The sequence below is a fragment of the Vigna radiata genome, unplaced genomic scaffold (assembly GCF_000741045.1).
Source record: "Vigna radiata var. radiata cultivar VC1973A unplaced genomic scaffold, Vradiata_ver6 scaffold_86, whole genome shotgun sequence".
In the NCBI taxonomy this organism is placed as follows: Eukaryota; Viridiplantae; Streptophyta; class Magnoliopsida; order Fabales; family Fabaceae; genus Vigna; species Vigna radiata.
Window position 1 is genome coordinate 241675 of NW_014543269.1, and position 24138 is coordinate 265812.

General features: G+C 31.5%; 2 protein-coding genes and 1 non-coding gene across 4 annotated transcripts; 1 reads left to right on the top strand and 2 right to left on the bottom strand.

Annotated features, from left to right (window-relative positions):
* Positions 1–1217: 1217 nt before the first annotated feature.
* TRNAR-CCU lies at positions 1218–1290 on the top strand. Its single transcript has one exon. It is a non-coding gene; the product is annotated as a tRNA-Arg (tRNA).
* Positions 1291–3479: 2189 nt separating this feature from the next.
* On the bottom strand, positions 3480–11514 carry LOC106754241 (secretory carrier-associated membrane protein 1-like). Of its 2 annotated transcripts, XM_014636241.1 has the most exons (13): positions 11461–11514; positions 8729–8794; positions 8546–8638; positions 8010–8072; positions 7888–7921; positions 7696–7818; positions 7358–7420; positions 7178–7271; positions 4975–5020; positions 4818–4885; positions 3825–3873; positions 3651–3716; positions 3480–3566 (listed from the first exon to the last, which is right to left on the bottom strand). In XM_014636241.1, exons 1-13 carry the CDS (start codon positions 11512–11514, stop codon positions 3480–3482), a joined length of 906 nt encoding a protein of 301 aa, XP_014491727.1. The 2 variants fall into 2 exon arrangements, with proteins under 2 accessions (XP_014491727.1, XP_014491728.1); XM_014636242.1 differs by lacking the exon at positions 8729–8794.
* Positions 11515–12665: 1151 nt separating this feature from the next.
* On the bottom strand, positions 12666–19230 carry LOC106754268 (protein STRUBBELIG-RECEPTOR FAMILY 3). Its single transcript, XM_014636282.2, has 17 exons — positions 18840–19230; positions 18529–18743; positions 18052–18181; positions 17893–17964; positions 17603–17668; positions 17453–17524; positions 17282–17353; positions 17099–17170; positions 16947–17012; positions 16382–16447; positions 15535–15935; positions 15000–15412; positions 14379–14650; positions 13933–14071; positions 13452–13588; positions 13212–13368; positions 12666–13123 (listed from the first exon to the last, which is right to left on the bottom strand). The coding sequence occupies exons 2-17, from the start codon at positions 18710–18712 to the stop codon at positions 13028–13030; spliced, it is 2415 nt and encodes an 804-aa protein (XP_014491768.1). The 5' UTR covers positions 18713–18743; positions 18840–19230; the 3' UTR covers positions 12666–13027.
* Positions 19231–24138: the final 4908 nt, after the last annotated feature.

The following is a 24138-nucleotide window of genomic DNA, read 5'->3' on the forward strand; positions in this document are numbered from 1 at the left end:
ATTAATTTAAAGTTAAATCACAGTTTAATATTTTTCATTGTTAGAATTAAATGGAGTAAATTATATTAACCATGCTGAAGACTTGATGAAACTATGTTAATATTTTCTGTATTTTCTATCTCTGTATTGCCCTCCTTTACTTATTAAAAGAACATTTTAGTGACACTTTTTTATATATTATACTAACTTTTTAATTGTTTGAAAAAATATTAAAGTATGGAACTTTAAATGATAAAAAAGTAGCAAATGTTTGTATAATATTACGAAACTTCAGAAGTGATTATTGTAATTTAATCTAATTTCGTTTATAATAACAATAATATTGTTAGTGTTGTAAAAATTTAAAAATTTATCATAACACAGGTTAAGTACCCTCAACGTTTCTTCTGCAAGTGATAAAATATGCACTTTCAATTCATGATAAATATTATAGTACTCAACCTGTATCATATTTCCACTAATTATATACATATTAGTATTAATATTATTGATTAAATGTGTCATACATAGTTATATATATATTCCTATTAACTATTAATAATTATTAATTTAATTTCTAAAACTTATTGACTAGTAAACTTTAGCCTTATTATTACCCTTAATTAAGTCTTTTACAAAAGAATCTACTTCCACTAGTTATATATGTACATACTATAGTAATAATAATATAACTAATGTATCAGACATCTTAATATATTTCTAGTAACTATTAATCTTATTAATTTAATTTCTAAAACATAGTATTGATTATTAAACTTTAAGAATATTGTAGCTTATTATTATATTTAACTTTTTTACAAAAAGAGCTAACGAAGTTGAAGAATTTATACATTGATAGTTAGGAATGAGATTTTTTGTTTTTCTGGAAGATTTAAATCTATGTTGGGATAATAAAAATTTTTAATTTAATTTTAGTATTTATTAATTAGTAATTCTATTAATCCATTGTCATTAATTTCAATTGATCTATTAATTTATATTAAAGTTTCGAACACATAATGAATGTCTGATACATGTATTAACAGTAACTATTGCACATCATTTAACTAACTAAATTAAACCCTTTTTTTCATCAGTGTGAGTTTAAGAATTTAGAAGTAGGTAAGAAAACAAGATTTAAATCTCTGGACATAAAAGTGAGTGTAAACAGTATGTTTGAAACAATTCTACAAGTATTATTATATATCAAACTATATGTGTATATAATAATGCATAAAGCGCCTGTAGCTCAGTGGATAGAGCGTCTGTTTCCTAAGCAGAAAGTCGTAGGTTCGACCCCTACCTGGCGCGTACATTTTTTTATAAGGATTATATCAATTTACTGTAAAGTTTAGGAATTAAATTAATTTCCACAAATTTAAATGTTATTTTAAGTTTAGCATATTTAATCTTTAAATTATTTTTTTATCTTATGACTAGTGATATAATTTTATATAATATTATGTTTATTTACCTTTAAATATACTTCTTAATTTATTATTTTTCGAGTAATAAATTATTCTAAAATCTAGGAACCTAGATCAAATTATCTAAATGACAAAATTTCAATATGTAGAAAAAAAAGTTTTGTTTTTTATTTGACAATGTGAAAAAATTAAGTTAAGAGAATATTTTTTTCAATTGATCCTACCATTGATAGCAAAATCTTATATAAAATAAGGGAAAAAAGAATATAGAAAATAAGAGAAAAAAAGAATATAAAGTAAATAAAAACTTACACGGTTGAAAGTTTGATTGATAATTGATTCTTAACTCTTCAATGATGAGATTTAATCATATTATGAAAAAAATATACGGAGAGAATGAAAAAAATAGGTTAAAGACTATATGTCTCCCACAACATTAATACATATTATAAATTATGAAATTATATATAATATATTAAAAGTTAAAATAATTTGTGATTTAATTATTATTGTTAATGGTACAATAATTTTTATATATACGTAATTTATATGGATGTTTAATCATTTTTAAGGTTTTTATTTCGATTTGAATCTCAAATAAGTTTTTTAGTTTTTTTTTTTTTTATTTCAATTAAATCGTTAGTTTTGTAAAATTGATTCAATTGTAATTCTGTTGTTAAATAGAGTCAATGAGATTAAACAAAAGTTGATATGACATATTGATATTTCTGATTTAAATAATGTGGCAAGTTGTTAAATATTTATAGATGAATGTAGTTTTTTTTTCTTTTAAATTAAAGAAATTGGAAAAAAATAATCCTCTTTTAATGAGTTTGATGGAGTCCTCTTTTCGACTTACTGACAAATAAAAATCAGATGAAGATCCATCTCTTGGTTCAATCACATGGTGATTCGGAAATTCTCAAAGTTGTAATCGTGTATATAAGCTTTTGTCCATTATCCATCATCACTGACATTTCCATGACATTTCCACCACACTAGTTGAAGAAGGAAGATTAAAAATGCAAATTAACTAGCTTTTAATAATTAGAATGAGATGAAGAGTTACCATATTTATTGTGTTCTAAACAAGTTGCCATTATCTCTATAATCGGAATGAAATTAAGTCTAAATTTTTAAGCAATGGATAACTTCATATGTGATTCCAACATAAGAGATCGATTAACTGTTGTATGGATATCATTTAGACTTTATTCACTTAAGAGGATTTGGGGAGAGTAAATGAAAGGATTTGAAGATAAATTTTTTTGTTATTTATTTGAATAGATTTGAAGATAAGTGAAAATAAATTTGGAAGTAAATTTTTTTAATCTGTCACATAAATTAAATTCTATACTAATTCTCACAAATTTTACTTCCAAATCCATTCTCGTTTACTTCCAAATTTACTCCAATAAATAACAAAAGAAATTACTTTCAAATCTTCTCAAATTGACTCAATTACTCTCTCCACCCAAATAACACCTTACATATATAATCAGTTACAATATTAATTGTGTTAGAAAATATTTTATATTGTGTATCTTACTGCAATAAATGCTTTAGAGTATCACGGATTTCATAATTCTCATCCGTGAATAAATCTTAAGTTTCTAAAATAAGCGTGACGATAAACGTTACTGTTTTATGACAAAGATATTTTTTTTTTCTTCGTAAAACTATGTGTATTAATATAAAATAAAATTCTATGAAAGAAGCCATATACACATGAAGAGATTATCTAAAATCTCAAATAATGTAGCCTTATACATGCACAAGTAGCGTTTTTCTAAGTCTCGAAAATTACAATGAAATCAATATTTTGGATGTCCATGGGTAAGATAGACCTTTCCAAGTGCAATTTTTCACATGGATCATGATATTTTGACAACACTTTTTAACAACTTTTTTGATAATAGTACATGTGTTATCACTTTATTGGTCTATTTGAATTTATGTTTTAAAAAATGTTTAAAACGGACCAATCACAAACTACCACGTATGCGTTTGTAAAAAAGTTGTTAAAAAAGTGTTGTTAAAAGAATTTTTTTTTTTTCACATTTCATCGCTTTGTCATAGAGCTGCTCTCATGGCTCCTTTTGCAGCCTCTCGCCTCATTTCTGCAGCCTTGCCACTGCCCCTGAAGTACATGTATACTTGCTGCAAAGATATAAATTAAATATAAAGAAAGAAAGCAGTAAAGTCATAGGAATGCAATAAACTAAAGCTAGGATTATGAAAAACCTGAATAAGCCAAATGCTCAGAAGTGATTCAATGGTGAAAAATCCAAACCCAATGAAGTACAATATCTGTAATTGCGCGCTTTTAGCGTCATTTAATCATGGAATATAAATTGTCCCTCCCTTGTTAAAGAAAAATAAAATGTAAGGGACAAAGTAACAACAGTTGGTACATACCCCGAGCACTGCATTGCTGTCCAAGACCTCAAATGCAGGTAGAATACCTCTGCCCACAACGTAACATCATATAACAACCGTTAATTCAAGTAAAAATGTAACCACGATGCAAAAGGAGCATATAGCAATAATATAACTGATAAAAGTGGTATCATAAATTAGTACGATCAAAATAGGTCATCCAATCACTTAGTGAACCAATTTAACCTCACTAATTTATTAATGAGTTGAAAAAATTTGAATCTGACTCTATTCATCACTGTTAGTGGGTTAAACTAGTTGGTTCACTCGCTCATTTAATGATAAGTTTTGTTTTCAATCTCAAAAAAGTAAATATTTTTTCTAATTTAAATATAAAAATCCAAAATTATGTTAAATTTAAAAAAAAATTCAAAGTAAATAAAAAATATAATACAATCCAAAATCATCTTAAACTCCAAATATAATAAAAAAATAAGCACAAAAAAACTTCAAATATAATTAAAAATAAGTATAAAAAATAAAATTAGGTAGATTGACAAGCTAACTTGACTTATTACATATTTAACCTAAGTGAACTAGAGATTTGTGAGTCAATCTCAAAATTGATCCATTTTTACAATCTATCTTAAATATGCCTTTAATCAAGTTCAACAACTTCAATCAAACTCGAAGTTAAAAAAAAATATGATCACATAATCAAGTCAACTGCAAGAGACAACAGTCCTGTTCATTAAATAGTTTAGGGAAAATTAGCTCGATGATACATCGGTTAGGCAGAGGTAAAGACAAGGTTATTTGTGTTATAGCGAGAATATTTTTTGCATTGACACTATTCCTTACTATTTTTTGAAAATTTTTATAGAGATAATGATCTTAGCAAAAATTAATTTTTAAACTTAAAAAAGAAATTAAAAAAATAATGTAGGATACTATCAATTGGGTGTAAAAAATTTCTAGTGTCAAATACCCTTGTCCTAAATTAGAAGATTGTAGTTTAAGAAAGGAACTGACGTGAGAGATTTTCCTTTGAAGATAATTGGAGGAGCGACTGCAGCAAAAACACAAAAGAGAATATGCACCTGTTTGGAAGGAATGGGAAAATTGATAAGAATACTTCAAGAAACTAGAGCTAAAGAATGAGAACAAGTAGGAAGTATGTAAAACTTACCGAATAAGTAAAGAAAAACCAGGTAAACTTTAGAGCACTGTCCGTCCTGAAACAGAAGATGACCCAAAATTATTAAACACAACATTCTAATTTTGAGTGTTAATAATCACTAGTGCAAAATCGTTGTTTAACGTCACTCCTTAGACGCCAGTTATGAAGTGGCGAGACGTATATGACTGACCGGTGGCATTTTCGTAAATAAGTTGACCATATAGACGTCAGTCGACCTGGAAACCGATGTATATGATAGTGTAGACGTCTGTTTCACCTTAAACAGACGTCCATGGGCCTGACAGGTAGGTGAGAAGTCAGTCTATTTCAACTATATAGACGTCGGTTACGGGGGGCTAGACGTCTATCTTGCTGCAATTAATGCGATTCACCTACCTCGCAGGCACGTAGACGTCACTTGGTACAGGACCGACGTCTATATGACTGCAATTAATGCGATTCACTTACCCCGCAGGAAAATAGACGTCCCTTTGTTCAGGATCGACGTACATAGACGTCGACCCCCAGGTCCCCATCGTCTACTGGACTGACCAGTTACTGAAAAGTCACTTCGCTCAGTGCTTTAGACGTCAACTCCCCCTGCATCTGACGTCTAATTGGCCTGAAAAAGGCAGGTGAAAAGTCTCTTAGATGTCAGACTAGTGATGTAGCCAACGTCTATAGACGTCAGTTGGTACGATGACCGACGCATAAATTCAAGTTAAATAAACTGCGAACTCGCAGTTTCTCGCACATCATCTTCTTCCTCCTCTCCTTTTCTGTCTCTCGCAGTTATACGCACAATGTTCTTCCTCTTCTCCTTTTCTCTCTCTCGCGGTATTGCATTGCAGGTGCGTTTTTTTTTTTTTATTTCAACCGTTTAAACTTTGTTTTAGTCCGATTAAAATGGTTTCTTGATCGTTTATCATCTAATAACTGATTAAAATGTGTTTTCGTTGTGTTTTAGTGTAGTTTTGATCCTCTCTTTGTGTATCGTAGTACCACATTCTCCCATTGCTAGCTTCCTCACAAGAAAAGCGGCGTCTTTTGGATGTTTTATGGCGTTTCGACCCAAAATGGAACTTGGGTCCTTGTCTAGTTCGTGTCACCGTAATTTTTTTCTTTTGTAGTTGAATGGAAACTAGGCATGAACCCAGGTTCTGTTTTGGGTTGAAATGTCATAAGAGATGCAAAAGACACAAGCTTTTTTGGAGGGGAAGCTAGCGAAGGGAGAGTGTGGTACTAAGCTATCGAAAGACAGGATCAAAACTGCACTAAAACACAATCGCTATATTAGACGTCAGTTAGTGAAATGTCGGATGTCTATAATGACCAGAGACGTCGGTTATTGACATGTTCGACCTCTATATGTTTTAGTAGACGTCAGTTAAGGCACAAACTGACGTTTATATAGTGGCCTTAGACATCGGGGATGACACAAACTGACGTCTAAATAAACGTCAGTTTTTTGGATTGTCGATGTTCCATTAACGTCACCTGTATAGACGTCGGTTGTGGAAGTGATGTTAAAAACCTAAAATAACAAACGTCTAAAGCCCTTTCTGCACTAGTGAATAAGAGAGGGGACAAACCAAGAATCAAGAACTTCTTATACTAAATAGTTGTGATATATAGGGATGGCAAAAAAACCCGTGCCCGCGGGTACCCACGGATTAAACCCGTTGTGGATAGTTGGTACCCGCGGGTAAGAGGTATCCGCGGGTAGCGGGTAACAGGTTTTTTAATACCCGCTTCTTATCGGGTCGGGTTCGGGTTTTGCACTATCCGTACCCGCGGGTACCCGTTACCCACTTAGAAGTTAAAATTACATCTCTGTCCTTGGTTTCCTATGCATAAGTTCCCTTTTTCTCTCTGTATTCTCTTAAGTAGCACCTTTAACTTAAAATCTAAAACATTTCAATTTTTTTTTTCAATTTAATTTGGATTATTTCATTTAAAAACTTATAATTTTTCTTTTTTAAATATTCGCGGGTTGAAAACGGGTATCCAAGGGGTACCCACGGGTTTTAAAATACCCGCGAGTATTTTTTAAACGGGTACCCGGCGGGTAGCGGGTCAAGTGGCGGGTACATTTTTATCCGGCGGGTCGGGTTGCGGGTAGACACTATCCGTGTCCGACCCGACCCGTTGTCATCCCTAATGATATACTAACACCATGCAATGCTAGAAGAATTGAAAATTAGAAAACTACCTTGTAGCGCGATAAAGAGGTCGATACCACATGACATACGATGCTGGCACACCGGCAATAAAGTATATGATAGCTAGAAACCAGAGTGAAAGACCTACAAGTCAAAACAAGACCAAGTTCGTGTAAACAACAGTATTTCCTATTATGTTTAATAGTGTAATATCTAGTTGTAAAGCAAACCTTCTCCTTTGATCCAAGCTACAGTAACTGCTACAATATTCCATAGAAGACATGCCATCAAACCTGCAGATACTTCAAATGTTCAAAATGATGGTATAGACATTAAAAGTATATGTGTTGACGGAGGAAGGTCATATTTGAGAGTGCAAATAGACTAAATGTTCACCAATTACTCCATGTAAGTAAAGATATAAATAAACTTTAAATAATTTCAATCTATTTAAAATTATTAAATAATTATTTAATTTAGAATTTGTCTGTTAACTAATTATGAGGAAACAAGAAGCTATGACTAAAACATAACCTTTGAAAAAAAAGTTGTATAGACTTCAACATACCCAACCATGTTGTAAATCCAACATACTGGATTGTTTGAAGATGTATTGGTATTTCTTTTGCAATGTCGTGATGAATGACCGGGAAAATAGGCGGCCAATTATTCTCCTCTATAACTATTCCAGCTGCAAAAAATCAAAGTGTAAGCCACTGAATTTCTATTGGGTTCTGGAATATATAAATGAACTCAATACCTCGTGCTATAGCATCTTCCTTTCGTTTTAGCTCCTACAAAACATAAGATCACGAGTTAATCAGCTAACTCAACATCTTGTAAGTGGCAAGTTAACTCATTGCGTAAGTCATTATATATCACCTGTTCTCTTCTTTTCAACTCAGCCTCTCTGGCTTGGAGTTCCTTCTCCTTAGCTTTGAGGTCCTTATAAGATAAAAATTTAGGCAATTAAAAATTTGGTCTGCCAACATTCATATGGGACAGTTTTTACATTTCTGTTTTTTAGAGAGTCAACACACGTCAATTTCCATAACAGAAAGATTATTCATTCTAAACTTATTCTTACAAAACTGATTTGTAAAGTGAGTAAAATTTAATGAGTAGTCCGATAGTAGGTGAAACAGAATGCTACATAGATCTCACTAGGATAAACTCCAACCATGGTTATAATATCACATTAAAAAGAGATTTTTAAGTTTAATTCAACCTCACAAAATCAACTTTGAAAGTGAAATTTTCATTCATTTATATATTATAAATTCATCTTATTTCTAGTTGATGTGTGACTTTCAACAAATTTGTTTTTAATATTATTCCAGACTTTGATACCAAAATAAATCCGTAGTAGATAATATCCACGTTACCAACCCTTTGAACACTTTCATAATATTATGTACCTCTGAGGAATCGAGAGGAATGTCAACCGTTGCTGAACGATCATATGGCTCAGGAGACAGGGGTGAAAGCTTTGCAGAAGCACTTCTTGAATTCTGATTTTTTTGTTTCAAAATAAAAACAAAGGTCACGATTTGATCATAAGTTAATATAATGGTAGTAAAAACATGGGAGGAAGAACTTACTGTATTATAGAATACACCACCAACATAATTTGATTGCCCTGATGCTTTTTTATTTGCAGTTCCCTCCTAATAACATTATTGGAAGTGCATATATAAACTTTTAGATGGTAAAAGGCATTATGATTGAAAAAATCATAGCTTTTTCTTAAATTCCATAACATTCTTTTAAAACTTTATCAAAACCTTGGATTTTTGGGTATTTTTCATTCTTTCTACAAGTGCTCAAAATAATTTAGTGACATTAATTTGAAAAAAAAAAAAAGCTTTCAACTTGATTTATGGTTTATGGATTAGTCTTAACCCATTTTTTGAAAAGCTTTATTTTAAAAAATCTTTCGAGAGTAAAAAAATCCTTAACCAGTAGATTAAAGTTATGATTAAAGTGAGTTTAGTCCCATTATAAAACTTTAAATAATTTTTAAAAACAATATCATCTATATATACATATAAAATTATATGTTTTATTAAAAATTTAATATATTACAATTCTATTATATTTAAATCAATATTTTTATATCATATGCTATTAAATAAAATATATAATAACACTTCATACTTTTTGAATTTTTATATATTAAATAAAATATATATTTTTATATTATATTCATATATAACAATTTTCATGTGTGAAATAACATTTCATATATATTATTAAATGATAATGATATTTAGACAATATTTTCTTGACATTTGTCAAATATTTAATGATTTTATTAATTACTAACTTTTGTAAAAAAAAAACTTCACCTTATCACTTCTAACATATGTTCTAATCAAATGTAATTTTTGTAAAAAAAAATCATATCCATGTTAAATAAATAAAATCATTTTTCTTTATCTTAATTAAATTTTAATTTCTTTAAAATCAAATAAACATTTTAAAAGATATAAATTTTAATTAATAAGAAGTGAATTTTGTTATATTGTGATAAATAATTGATTTTTTATATATTATGTATTTTTTTTATAACATTTTGATAGTTTTTTAATTTTTATAAAGAAGAAAATCAACATGATTAGAAAGTTAAGATAAATATATAAAGTTTCATGTTAAAACATAATATAAAAAAAAATCAATAAAATTATATTAAAATTTTGAGTTAAAGATAACATTTTATATTATTTTTTTATTCACTTTTTTTTCTATGTATGATGGTAAAACATATAAGTAAACCAATCAACATAAAAAATAATATATATGTATGATTAAAAAAAATTACAAGAGTAGATAAATGATAAACTAATAAACTACATGAATGTTGAACAATTGAATTAATAACAAGTAGCATAGAAAATGTATATAATCTTTACATATTCATTTTAATAATAATAAATTTATTGAATATTAAAAAATATATATCATAAACTACTTAGTATTGTAAATAATTTATTGTTAATTTTGATAAAAATTCATTAAAAAGTAAGAAATTACTTACTTAAATATGTCTATATGAGAAATATACATTAAGTTTTTGCACAACAAAATTAAATAACTATTTTATACATTTTAAAAATATATTTAGTCAATTAAAAGAAATTAAATATGTTTAGTCAATCAAATATTTTAACATTTTATATTGTTATAAAATTTTTCTATTTAAAACTTTTTTATTTAAACAAACAATCAAGTTTATTGAAATTTTTTTCAAAGACTATTTAGTCTTATTAAAATGTTTGTACATAATTATTTGACAAATTAAAAACACTTAAATTTACAACAAATTAGAAATTAATTACATTTTTTCTTATATTTAAAATAAACATTTTTTCTAAAAAAAAACTTATGAGTTGACCCTGGCCAATGAGTTTTTATAACTCTGAACATTTTCTATGAGAGTTTTTTTGACCCTATGGATTTTTCACGTCCTAACCTACTGAGTTAAGACCTAAACATTCAAGGAAACTAAATTTACGGATCTAGCTTTTAACATATTCATAAATTGTTTCCTAGCATATTGTAATACATACATATATATATATATATATATATATATATATATTCTTAAACAAATTTAAACTGAACTCAATTGGCCAATATTATTTTGAAAGAAAGTTTAAGAAATACACATAAAAGATAGAGAAAATATCTTATATATTAAAAATTATTTTTATTTTCGGTAAAATAATATATATATATATATATATATATATATATATTAAGAATATTTTACATTTATGATTGAACCAATTGATAATTTTTTTCCACAAATATGTTACTTTAAAAATAACTAATTACACAGAGAACTAAAAACTAATCTAATATCACAGTTTTCTTTTATCAGCAAGCGAATATCATAATGTTAGGTTGGCAATTAGAAAATGGCGTGAATTTGGCGGCCACCGCAACGGAGAGGTTGCCATGGCATCACATACATACATCCACAATCTAAAACCTGCTCTGTAGAAACAGAGAGTGAATTAATGTGCCACAGAATTATTACATGTGGCGTCATTCATGAGCAACGTTTTGTTTTCAATTTTCCATTCTAAGATTTGATCGGTACAGGAACAGAGTCTAAATTAACATCGAACAATGTTCGAAAGAATTGCATCAAAATCACTCCGTATAGCTACATTATGAATGCTATTCAATTTAGCAATGACAGACGTATCAGGTAATTGAAAGTCCTATTGTTATGGAGAAGCATGCAGAGAAGATGTAACAGGAAGTCAATTTATGTCAATTAATTAATTGAATGGATAAAAAGAGAACAGTTAGGGAAGAAACTTACGGCGAAGGGATTAACCTCTTCTTCGGCGAAGGGATTGGTATCGTAGTTACTCATGACAAACACGGATATCTAGACAGAGAGAGAGAGATGTAATAAAACTGAAGAGAGAAGAGATAGAAGAAAATGGATAAAAGATTCGGTGAGAAGAGAAATGAGAATAGCGTCGAAAAATGAGGGAATTCAGATATTTGTTGGTAGCGAAGGGAATAGAAATGAACGGTTTTTCTTTGCTTTGCCATGTTTGTTTGTTGACGCCAAAGTTGAAAGAAAAGTGAAGAGGGACGGAGAGAAACTAGTGGGCGCGATGGAGAGGCAAAATTTTTCATGCATAATTTTGTCTTGCTATACCAGCGTCCCTTCATGCCATTTTTCTTTTCCTTTTTTGCCCCTTTCTTGTTTCAGTTTGGCCATATCAGATATCATTAGTATTTTTGGACGGAAAATGATATTTTAACACTATTTTTTGACATTATTTTGACATTATACACGTGTCAAAATGTGGTTGGACGATTTCAAATTAAAAAAATAAACTTTGGTTTTTCTCTTCCAAATATACTCTTGTCTCAACTTTTTTAATTTGACATCGTCCAACCATATTTTGACACGTGTACAATATCAAAATGGTGTCAAAAAATAGTGTTAAAATATCATTTTCCTTTTTTATTCTTTGAAATGAGACGTTACTCCTTTACAAGGTATTAGTCCTTGAGATGAACGATAATTATTACATAGATAAGAAAAACATTCATTTAAATTAAAATTAAAATACCTTCAATTTCAGTTCTACAACCTATAAATTAAATAAAATAAATACTCCAGTCCAAAATATTAGTTCTACAATTCTTTTAAACTATTTTTTGTATTTCTTTTATATATATATATATATATATATATATATATATATATATATATATATATACACACACACACATCATTTTAAATTTTCATTTAGTACCTCCAAACTTATTAAAAAAATTTAAAGATAAAAAAGATTAGAATAATATTTATAGAAATTAAAATAAAGGGCTTTTAGTTGTCAGGACGGAAAGTTAAAGGTGTTGTAATTATTAGTAAATGGACATTGATGAAAATAAGAGTTGTTTACAAGTATAATAATATGAATTAAAGAAAACATAATAGGTTTCCTACAGTGTACTTATTTTTATGATTGGTGAATTACTGTAAGTATTACTTTATCCTATTAATCGACAAATTCGGACAACCGTCATATAAGATTGCAGAGTTTGAATGTGTACAATGAATAATATTTCTATATCAACATGGAAGCTATCATCAAAAAATGAGTTTAATTTAATTTCTAGGTACCTCCAACAGTGAACATTAAATAATAATAATAATAATAAATTGTGAGCTACACATGAGTGCAGGAGTGAGATGACATGCTACCATTCTCTGAAGCTGGATTGGACAAAACCTCCTTGCATGTGAATTTTGGAAAGGTTAGCACTTTGAATATGGAGGAAGACCCTCCTTGGTGACATGCAATCATGCATGAAATTCTTTGTAGATGTAATCATCTTCAAATGTCACCACTTTCCATAATTATTTATTCATTTGATTCACTTTGCTGAGATTCCTTCCTGATCATATTTATCAAGTACAAGACAACTTCTGACATTGCTGGCCTGAATTCTGGCTCCGACTGCATAACATAAGGCCAAATCCAATTCCATGACAAAGAGATTCGTAAGCTAAGCGACACTTCTAAATTCAGAGAAAAAGAAGCTTACCTGAACACATCTAGAAATAATGTCTGCAAAATTTGACAAGGATTTGGCAGGGTAATCTCCTTTTAGAGAAGGATCAACCATCTTTGATAATGCATCAATGTCATGCAGTTGTGGAATAGCCCACCTCACCAGAAACTGCTCCCCTCGACCCCGTGTTCTGTCCAAGAATTTCAGAATAGATGAAGTAACTCATAAATAGATGAAAATAGAAGCAGAAATACTTCAGTTATTGGCTCTCACTTGTCGTAGGACTGACGGCCTGTCAAAAGTTCTAACATAACCACTCCAAAGCTGTAAACATCACTCTGGTATGTGTAAATTCCTGACTCAAACTCCGGTGCTCCATAGCCATAAGCTGCTAGAAGTTGTCCTTTGAGCTGAAAATGCTTGGAATATTATATAATGCAAATAACAATGTTTCTTACGCTATGCTAAGAACCATTGACATAATGCTTGCACGATACTTCACAGGAAATAGGCAAATAGAAGTTTACATTTCACAGGAAGCATGTTCATTTAGGATGATTTTGAAGTTTTCTTTTTGAGTGAAAATAACTGCCAATCTTATGGCTATAAGTCATCAATATTCATATGCCTATGCTAATTATTCAAAGTTATTGCCTCGTCATGATGAAGGGGAGGGAACTTAAACAAAACATGAAATTACAATAATCAGCAATGATGCAGAGGCTATTTTTTACATTATGCAATGATTTCTTACCTGACTTACAAAACCTTTAGTTATTAATGGAGCCAAACCACAATCAGATAGACGAACAGAAACATCATCATCAAGGAGAATGTTAGCAGACTTGAAATTTCTGTGTACAACAGGTGGCTGACACTGCTCATGCAAGTACCTTGTCGAGAACAACATTACAGTTCAGAAGTAGCACATCAAGAGACATTATCGTCAATGGACATCTACTATAATGTTTTAGCAACTTAAAACTCAAAAAGTTCTACCATGTAATAGTGAACTGATCCCAAGTTTCTAGTAAAAAACTCCAGCATTATATTAATTAACCCACTGAGAAATACTTGACAATCCAGGCAAGAGAAATTAAATATAGAAACGGAAACATTCAAGTGACTATTTACAGAAAACTGACAGCTAGGGGCAAATATTTTTCCCTAATGTCTAAACTTGATTATTAATTGACTTACTCTAAGGCTCTAGCTGCACCAAGTGCTATCCGGATACGAGCATTCCACGACAGTCTTGTTTTGAATTCATCATCTGAATGGAGTGCATCCTGCAATGAACCATTACTACAGTACTCATAAATAAGAAGCCTTTGACCATGCTCGGTACAGTATCCAATAAGCTCAACAATATTTGCATGCCGGATTCTGTCAATGTTGTTTATCAAATCACGAAACTCATCATCTGTTTGGTCATTAGAAACTCTGTTGTCTAGTTTCTTCACAGCAAGTATCTAGCAATCCATATAATGAGAGTGAGATTCAAAATTTGAGTACCAATCACCATATATATATATATATATTCAATTTACAAGTGTAGGGGCAAAGGAAAGACAAATGGGGGAACTTGAATAAAAAAAGCATTCAAACATAACAGTACTCAAACATGCGCTAAAACAAATATCACCTATCCAGATAAGACAATAGTAGCTACCTTACAATGATTAAAGTTTAGAAAGATAAATCATAAGCCACAACCATAAAGATGAAGAAGACAGGAAAAACACACAAAAAGCTAGTGTCTACGACTTTTCATAAGTAGATTCCATAAACATCAATGCAATTAAGATGCAAAAATCATACCTTTCCATCAGGAAGTTCTGCCTTATACACAGTCCCCAGCATTCCTAAACCTATAAGATTGTCTTGAGAAAAGCTATTTGTATATTGTTGTAGGGATGCAATGGTGAAAGTTTTCGCAAAAGTGGGAGGAACTGGACTTTTTTTGGGAGGATTGAAGTTAGCCCCTTTGTGGAATGAGGTTGGTTCAACAATCGCACTCTCAGTAGGGAGTGGTGGAGGTGGAGGAGGTACTGGTGGAGAAGGCACGGAATATGCATCTAATGAACTCATATCTATCTCATGATCTAACAGCTTTGGGATTGTTCCTATTCTTTGTTCATTCTTCTCTTGCTCGCCTTGTAGCTTTGGAATTGCCCTCATTCTCCTTGCCTCCTCTTGATCCCCTTTCGGCCTCACAACAGCACCCTTTGGTACTATTAAGTTAAATAAATAAAAGATCATGAGAAAGTGCAATGGTTATATTAGTGAAATCCTCACAACAAAAAATTAAATAACAGAAACAAAATTAGAGAGACCAAAAGTTATATATATTTGCCTTTCTCAATTTGACTAAGTGGTTGGACAAATCCCTCGTATTCTCTAGGATTCTGTCTTTCACCTCCATATTTGCCCACTTGATGTTGCTTGGAACTTTTGTTAACCTGTTCTCTTCTACTACATCTTGGAACAAAGAGAAGAAGTCCCAGTACTACAATAACAAACATCAATATACTAGAAATAGATATCCAAACCACCCTCTTTGTGTTCTTTTTCGATTTCACAGAATTTGATTCCTTTGCTGCAGTTGGTCCATCAGTAGGTTTAGTAGGTAAACGTCCAGATGATGGAGTCCCAGAAACCACAGTTCCTGATGGCGATACTGGCACTGGAGAATGAGGTGGACGTGCGGGGGTTATAGTAGCATTGACATTAAGATTAAACAGGTTTCCATCATTTCTGCATAACAAAATCATCATCAGTTATTGAAGAACCAAAATTACTCATGTATAATACTTTTGGACACTATCACTCAAATTACTGATGTAATAGAAATCAATAAAGGAACAGAGAATAAAGGAAACTTTGATTAATACTTTTGTTGTAAACACACCCACAATTGCACATTTGAAGTTATATGTCTCAAAACCTTGACTTGAGACTTTTTCTTTATCTTAAATTATGTGTAGTTTCAATTGTCTGACTATATAAGTGGAGGCAGCGCGACACCCAATTGTTGCTTTTCTGAATACTTACAACACTGCACGTCTTGGTAATTAAAATGATCACAAATATTTTCATGAAAATGAACTACAATTAACACAAGTCCGTGTCCATCTTCACATTTTTCAAACACAGGAAGCATCTTAATTGAGCATGGAAAAACAATACGTTAAGGTTTTCACCTGAAGTTAGGTATGCTTAACAGCTTCGGGGGTATGGGTCCAACAAACTGATTGTTCTCAACGTTCCTGTTCAAATAGGGAACAGTAGGCACAAATTTAAAAGAGAATAAAAGCTTCTAAAAAGTTAAAGATTCTATACAAATTCAAATGGCTCAAAATTTCTACAAACTGTATCAACAACAGTTCTTTAAGTTAGTTGGTGAAAACAAATTAATCACCACATTTTCACCAAATGTGTTTTCAGTTCACATAATTATGTTTTTTTTTTTTTTTTTTCTGAATATTGGTGGTTTCTATCATTTATTTAATTTGGATTTTGGTTCATGCCATTAAACAATAAGCTATTTGTCCAATATTTTTCATTTACTTAGATTTTAATCATTGTAATTTTTACTTACTAAGGTATAGTCCATTTTGTGAAGAAATGATCATTAAACTTTCCCATTATTAAAGCACTGGTTTCTCAGGGATCAAAATCTTATGGCATGAAACAGCAGGAACTGATTTTTATTTTAACCAACCTAATATCATACAAAATTTATAAGAAACGTGTTAAGAGAAATACAAATCTCGCAGCGGAAGGTCTTGTAAGACATCCAGGGTGCCAGAGAGGTTATTGTTCTGTAAATGTCTGCAAATGAAGAAAAAGTTAGGTTGATTGACAAAGAACAGAGAAATACGTTAAAAAGGTAATCTTTATTAAGGCAAGATACTCACACGCTGGTCAGAGCTGACAAATTCTCCATAGATGGAGGCAATTCACCACTTAAATTATTATTAGATAAATCTCTGCACAGCAGTTTATGGTTCACCAAATAAGTTTTATATTTAACGAAGCTAAAATGATCTCCATTCAAATTTACATGTTAGTATTTGAAGAATAATTCAATGAGTCCCTACAGATTGATCAATTGAGTAAGAGACTGAAATGCATCTGGTATTTCCCCAGTTAAAAGATTGTTGTTAAGAGACCTGAAAGGAGATAATTCAATATCATTTAGATAAATTTGCCTAACAGTTAACAACTATCATTAGAATTTGATAAAGAGAGAGAAAATGCAATAAACTCACATGTCAGTCAATTCAGCCAACATTGATAAAGAGGCTGGAATACTTCCAGTGAGCTGGTTATCTGATAGAAAGCTGCAAAAGTACAAACCATCAATTTATTTTGCACAATGTGTTGGAAGAAATAGTATCACAAAGTTTGTTACCACATACAAGTGTTGCAAAGTGACTGGCAAACTGGATGGAATACTTCCCCCAATGTGATTGTTGTTTAGAACTCTGCCCCATAAACATGAAAAAATCGGTAAAGGTAATGCAGGAGAAACAGTGGGGAAGAACGACCACTGCAATTCATTAACCGAGGAAATGCACTACAGGTGCAGACATACATTAACAGATGGACTTTTTCATGCCATGCACATGCCTGAGGACACCCAGAAAGATGGATGAAAAAGCAAACTACCAAGAATGGAGCAGAGAGAAAGAGAGAGAGAGGTCTTTACATTGCTCTGATAGAAACAAAACTTCCTAAGCTGTCACCCAGTTCTCCTCCCAAGTTTGCACCATTCAGAGTTCTGTCATGAATGACAAAGAGCTACTGGTTATATATTCTGTGCATTTCAATCAATGTGAAGTAGAAGCAAGAGAAAGTGGTTACATACATTTCTTGAATTACTGAACCATTACATCGAACACCTTGCCACCCTTGTCCGCACGGGTCACCTCCACTAGGAACCCACCCAGGAAGAACAGGGTTGCCCAACGCAGTATATAAGTTATTTATTGCTGCAACTGCTCCAATTACAAAACTTTAACACTCTTAGGACGCACCACAGACAGATGAAATAAACAATCAAGAAATAATGTGTGAAAGTGTAAAAGAACAAAACATCACAATTCCACCCGTGCTACATATTCAATACCCATTGCACATTGGCCAAGATAAAGGCAGGATAATTCAAAAAAATTAGTCACGAGAAAGCGAGAAAGAATCATAACCTCAAGGTTACATAATTTTGATTTAAATGAGAAACCTCGAGCATGACACATAACAAAAGAAGCACAGAAGGATAATTATCAACCGAAAGCATGAATCTAGAGGGAAATAAGTGACGACAAAAAGAAGATAGAATCGTTACCATCAGAGGGATCAGTGTCTGCATGTGAAAACTGGACTATGCAGATGAACAGAAATCCCAAAAGAACTTCGCCATGGATCTTCACTCTCTTGTACTGTGAGCCAGATCTCTCCTCACCCGTTCTTCCAAGCTCAATGTTAATCTTCTGCTCACTACTTGCCCTTGAAAGCAATCGTCTTACCATCCTCTTCTGGAAATTTAATCCCCCAAAAAATCTAAAACAAAGCCGTCATTTAAATCATAAAAAGTTAAAGTCGAGTAGTATAAAACATGAACACGGGGGATTAATCTGAGAAACAAAATGAACCTACGTAAGAGAGAAACTGAAGAAGCCTGGGAAGTAATGCTGAAAATGTCGAGATCAAAACCATAAACTAACAGATAAAATGAAGTTTAGTTTTGTAGAGTCAGTAAATAAACTTAAGAGCTAAGAATCAGAGCTTATTTAGTAGTTTGAGTGGTGAACGTAAGCACCAAAGCTTTTGGCATATAGAATATAATAATGATGATTGTATATTAATTATCATGAAAGTGATTGAAAAATTGTTGCAAAAATCCCAATCTTTAGAAAAAGCTGGAAACAAGAGGAAAAGCTGCTCTGAGGGAATTCTATACTGAAAAACAAACAATCATTTCTCTCTCTAAAAACTACAGAGAAGTGGAACGAGGGTGCGAGTGAGAGTGAGTGTATTTGTGCTGTTCGAGGAGTGTCTATCTGAATGGTGAAATTAGCGTTGCCACGCTCTCTGTGAACGCGTAGGGTTACTCTACCACGACATGCTGCCCATGTTTGATGTTTAATAATGGAGTGCTTATGATGTAGTTGTGCCTTGTCTTGTCCCCTTGTTACAACAACCAGTCAATTATTTGTCAAACAGCATTCGTTATGAACAGGAACATCCATTGTGTTTTTGCTGCTTAGTGAGAAGAAAATTTGATGTGACAAAAACACTTGTAATTAAGCAGAAAAAATAAATTTTAATATTCACTTTAAATAGATAAAATATATTATATATTTCTCAATTAATAATTTTTAAATATTTTTTAATGACTCTCTTTCACTCATCTTAATTAACATTATTTTTTTTTCTATTTTATTATGTGGGATGCTCATGTTAACGTTTGCACGGTGATGGAGAGTGCAATCACATGCCATGGCTCCGCGTGAGTTTGATGTATTGGCCCACTGCATTAAATTTTTTTTTTCTGAATATTCATGGTAATTTTCAACTTACACAATTATTTAAAATATTATTGTTATTAGAAAAACTTAAATTTCTTTTAGGGTGCGTTCTTTTAGATGTGGAGGAGATGTTTTGAGAAAAAATCTTTGAGAGGATTTAAGGGTGATTTTTTTTTATTTATTTGAGTGAATTTAAAGGTAATTGAGAGTGAGTTTGAGGGTGGAGATAAAGTTTGTGAGGATGTAGGATTTGATTGATGTGACAGTTTTAAAAAATTTGTTTAATTGATAAAAATTGAAGATTATCAAAATACCTAAAAATTTAGAATAATTATTAAAAATAATTTTAAAAATTTAATTAAATTATAATTTAGTGAAATGAATTTTTCTTTTAAATGTAGTATTTGTTTGTAATATAATTTAGTTCCAAGTAATATGAATTTATTTGTTATGGAGGTGAGATTTATTAATTTTGAATACAACCGATAATTAACCCAAGTTATAATTATCCATTACATAAAATAAAAAGTGCAAACATAATAACAAACAAATATATTTGTAATAGATCATCATGAAATTGCTTCACGGAGATATCTAAGCAATGTATTGAAAGGATATTGTGTCGGCATCCCTATTAAACGTCTTGTATGGGATGGATGTGAAGATAGAAAGTCAAAGCACTATCTCAATAAATTGTTATCTTGAATGTTCATAGGCCGTAATAAGTTATGAATTTGTTCCGAAGTTGGATTAGGTGATTGATTCCTAGCCCTTAACCATTCATTTCGACGCAACAATTCATTTCGACGCTCCATGGCCTGTTCTTGGCGTTCAAGAGCTGCATATAGTCTTCTTGTTTGAGTAATTATTCCTTCCAATTAATCAGAAATTCATGGATCCATTTGTTTTATAGTTCAATAAGTTGACAATAAATAAAAGTGTGAAAAGTGATGTGAAAGCAAGTACAATTCATATATAGATAATGTAAGAAATCAATCACAAAAGTCAAGTACAGGAAAAAATTCATGTAATACAGTGACGTAATAGTAAGCAACTTAATCATCTAAATGGTGAAGAATTAAGTTAACATTTTGATTCAGGTGAGCAAATTGTCGGTTCATGTCCAGAGATAGGTTTTCCAAGTTATCTTCAATGCACTGAACCTGCACCTGCATTTGTTCCATACCCTGCATTTTGTGTTGCAAGTCTTGTACCCTCTCTCACATTTGAGTCATCATATTAGGATTTGCAAGATCAGGAGGAGGTTGCACAGGGTTGTCATGATGTTGTGGTTGGTCTTCTTCTTCACCATCGCCGACATCATGTTGCCAAACATCGTTGACATTAACAATATTCAACCTCTTCAAAGAATTAATTAAAAAATGATGTTTGGTCCCAATATGAGTGTTGGCATTGGCATCAACATGTACTCCACAATATTGCATGATTTGGGTGATCAATACAACATATGGTAGGGGTGTGTCACCGGCCTTGCATTTGAGCATATGCTGCATGATGTGATGAGGCCACTATATTATTTGTAAGCACCCATATCATAAAGATATCCTCCTACAATAACCTTGCAAAATTTCCAGGTCGTGGAGTTAGCATGTGCACAATAACATAATGCAGAAGTTTATCATTAATATTCAAAGAACCAATTGTTTTAAGATGTTGACCCTGCATTTATGCTCTAAGCATAATAACTAATGTCATCTCCCGATCATAGGAAAAGTCGTCTGGGATAGTCGAATAACACAACTTTTTACCCTCATACTTCATATTAGCAATATTCAACCAATCGACAGGTTTCAATCTGATTCTTCTCTTGTACACATCAATATTTATTAACTAATAAAGAACCAATCATTAAATTCCAATGAAGACACTTACCTTGGGGGATCACCAATGGATCATCTCAATCAAGAGCATTTTTTAAGATTCTAGAATCAGATGTTGTGCCTTCCCACCCAGCTAAGACATATGTGAATTTTATATCAAAGTCACATGCGACAAACACATTTTGAGTTGGCCAATCTTTTCTTCCACGAAATCTCGGAGCATCTGCTCTTGGCACCCTTACACGAACGTGAGTACCATCTATGGCCCATAAGCAATCCTAAACATTGAATTAAGAAGTCATCATACAACTGCATAACATTAAAATCGTTTCATAAAATCACAGCGTTACTGACACATTGAAATGATTACCTTGAAGTAAGGATAAAAGCGATTGTTGTTCAAGACATATGGACGAACCTCATCTCTTGATGGCTGAGTTAAAAATTCTAATTCTAGAGTTATAATAACATCCAACATATTGTGAAAGTGTTTGCTAACCGTCGCCCCAGATCAATGAAAGAAAAATGCGACACTTCAATTCTTAACATTATGCCCAATTATATGAAGAAATTGAGCTACTTGTTCCTCCATTGTCGAGCGAATGACGTCTTTAACTAACCCCGTTGTTTTTAATCTCTCACAAAGATTAATAAATGCCTCTGGACCCATCTGAATAATGTCACAACATCGAGTAGTATGCAATAGGTACGACATTAATTGTTGTCTATGACGGTCTTTGTCGGGAAGAAAATTGCTAACACTACTTGGATCACTCAAGAACATATTCAATATATTCAAGGCATGACAAATAATGCATAACATTGTTAGTGCGACTAGGGAGGTGGTTATTTGTAAGTGTTAATGTAACATTGCGACTATATTAAAGTCTACACCAACCACATAATCATTTATATCTTCACGGTCCAAGTACGACAAGTTTAATTCTTCTTCCATCTATTTTTACTTAAACAAATAATCATACTATAATTAAAATCATGCATTCATATATTCATTAAACATAATTTATTCCTATATTCATACATTCATATATCATATATTCATACATAAACAAAATACATTAATACATTCATTTATTAAATAAAAAATAACCAAAAATATTTCAATAACACATTAAAAACCATTCCTATATTTATTATAAATAAACAAAAATACACAACCAATAATACTAACTTCTTGAAGATCTGTGTATGTGGAATTTCAACCAAGAATTAGGCAAAATATTGCACTCAAACTCCAACCAATGTACTCAAAGATTCACTGATGCTTCACTATAGAACTTGGATGGCAATTTTTAATGATTTTCAACTAAGCAACACCAAACCTGTGAATATCATAATATTAGATCATGATAATAAAATCATAACTTTTTTAAATTCATAATCTACTTTCAACAAAGGGCTTACAATTAATGAACCAAGTCCAGATAAATAAGTATTGGCTGGCCGAAAAAAATACACAAATGACGTTCTTTACATTCAACAAATAATTCCTGCTTCCAGGCTTTTAAACATGCATAATGAACCTTCTTCACCCAAAGCTATAACTTCTCCTTAACACACGTACAACACCTTCACAATACCAAAAATAAAAACCATCATGAACTCCTTCTCTTACTATCAAATTTAACTCTAAATCAAAATATCATAATACCCTGGACTACACACAAGACAAGGTGCTTGATGAACTTCGACGCCGGAAAAGCTCGGCAATGCAATAAATATACCAAATAATTTATTGATAAATAGAAGGCATGAAATGTAAATAAAAATGCAAACATGATATTGTTTTATTGTGTGAGATAAAAGGGGTCGAAGAAAAGGAAGTTTAAACATTATGGTTATGGTATGAAAAAAAGAAAGGTTTAATGTCTCAATAGGTCCCTATTTTCGTTCAAAATTTCAAATAGAACCCTTACTTTTTTGGCGTCTCAATTAGGTCCTTATTTTTGTAAGATTGAATCAAATAGAGTCTTTCCGTTAAATTGATTAAACGATGTTAAATATTATGGAATCTGGAATGTTGACAGGGATCTTTTAATACACTTGGGTGGAAATTTAATTAGAGAAAGGGTAGAGTTGAGAAATTATTTTATACCCTCATTCTCTCTGCAACCCTTTCCCTTCTTACAAAGCTTCTTTCTCCATTACTATACACCCTGCAAAATAATGCCTCATTCTTCTCTCTAATCCTCTTCTCAACAAGGTGGCCATGATTCTTCTTCCTTATTTTTTTTTTCTTTCTGTGTTCATCTTCTTAACTCCACTCCTCTGAACAGTACCACTACAACATGGGCGCTTGTTCATCTGAGAAGAAATTGCACCTTTGTCCGTGCTCAGAAAATTATGCTCCTCCATCTTCACGTACTGCGTCAAAAACTGTTTCTGGAACTGGAAACAATTCATCGGAGAAGACGATGACAAAAAACTATAACTTTACATAACCCTAGAAGATGTAATTGTGGCGTTGTTGGGACTGTTATGGTTGTTGTTGGAATTCTCTTCGTTCAAGATTGCGCTAGAGTCACTGTCGGAAGACCCGTCTTTGAAAGCCCCTAAAACTTCATC

Bases quoted from the DNA above. Each gene is read 5' to 3' on its own strand.
- LOC106754241 (XM_014636241.1), bottom strand. From the start codon at position 11,514: ATGAGTAACTACGATACCAATCCCTTCGCCGAAGAAGAGGTTAATCCC. The intron at 8,639-8,728 runs GTAAGTTCTTCC...CAAAAAAATCAG, and splicing joins GTGGTGTATTCTATAATACA to AATTCAAGAAGTGCTTCTGC. The intron at 4,886-4,974 runs GTAAGTTTTACA...CCTTCCAAACAG, and splicing joins GGTTTTTCTTTACTTATTCG to GTGCATATTCTCTTTTGTGT.
- LOC106754268 (XM_014636282.2), bottom strand. From the start codon at position 18,712: ATGGTAAGACGATTGCTTTCAAGGGCAAGTAGTGAGCAGAAGATTAAC. The intron at 17,013-17,098 runs GTGAGTATCTTG...CTTCATTTGCAG, and splicing joins TTGTCAGCTCTGACCAGCGT to ACATTTACAGAACAATAACC. The intron at 14,651-14,999 runs GTATGATTTTTG...ATGGATTGCTAG, and splicing joins CAGAACTTCCTGATGGAAAG to ATACTTGCTGTGAAGAAACT.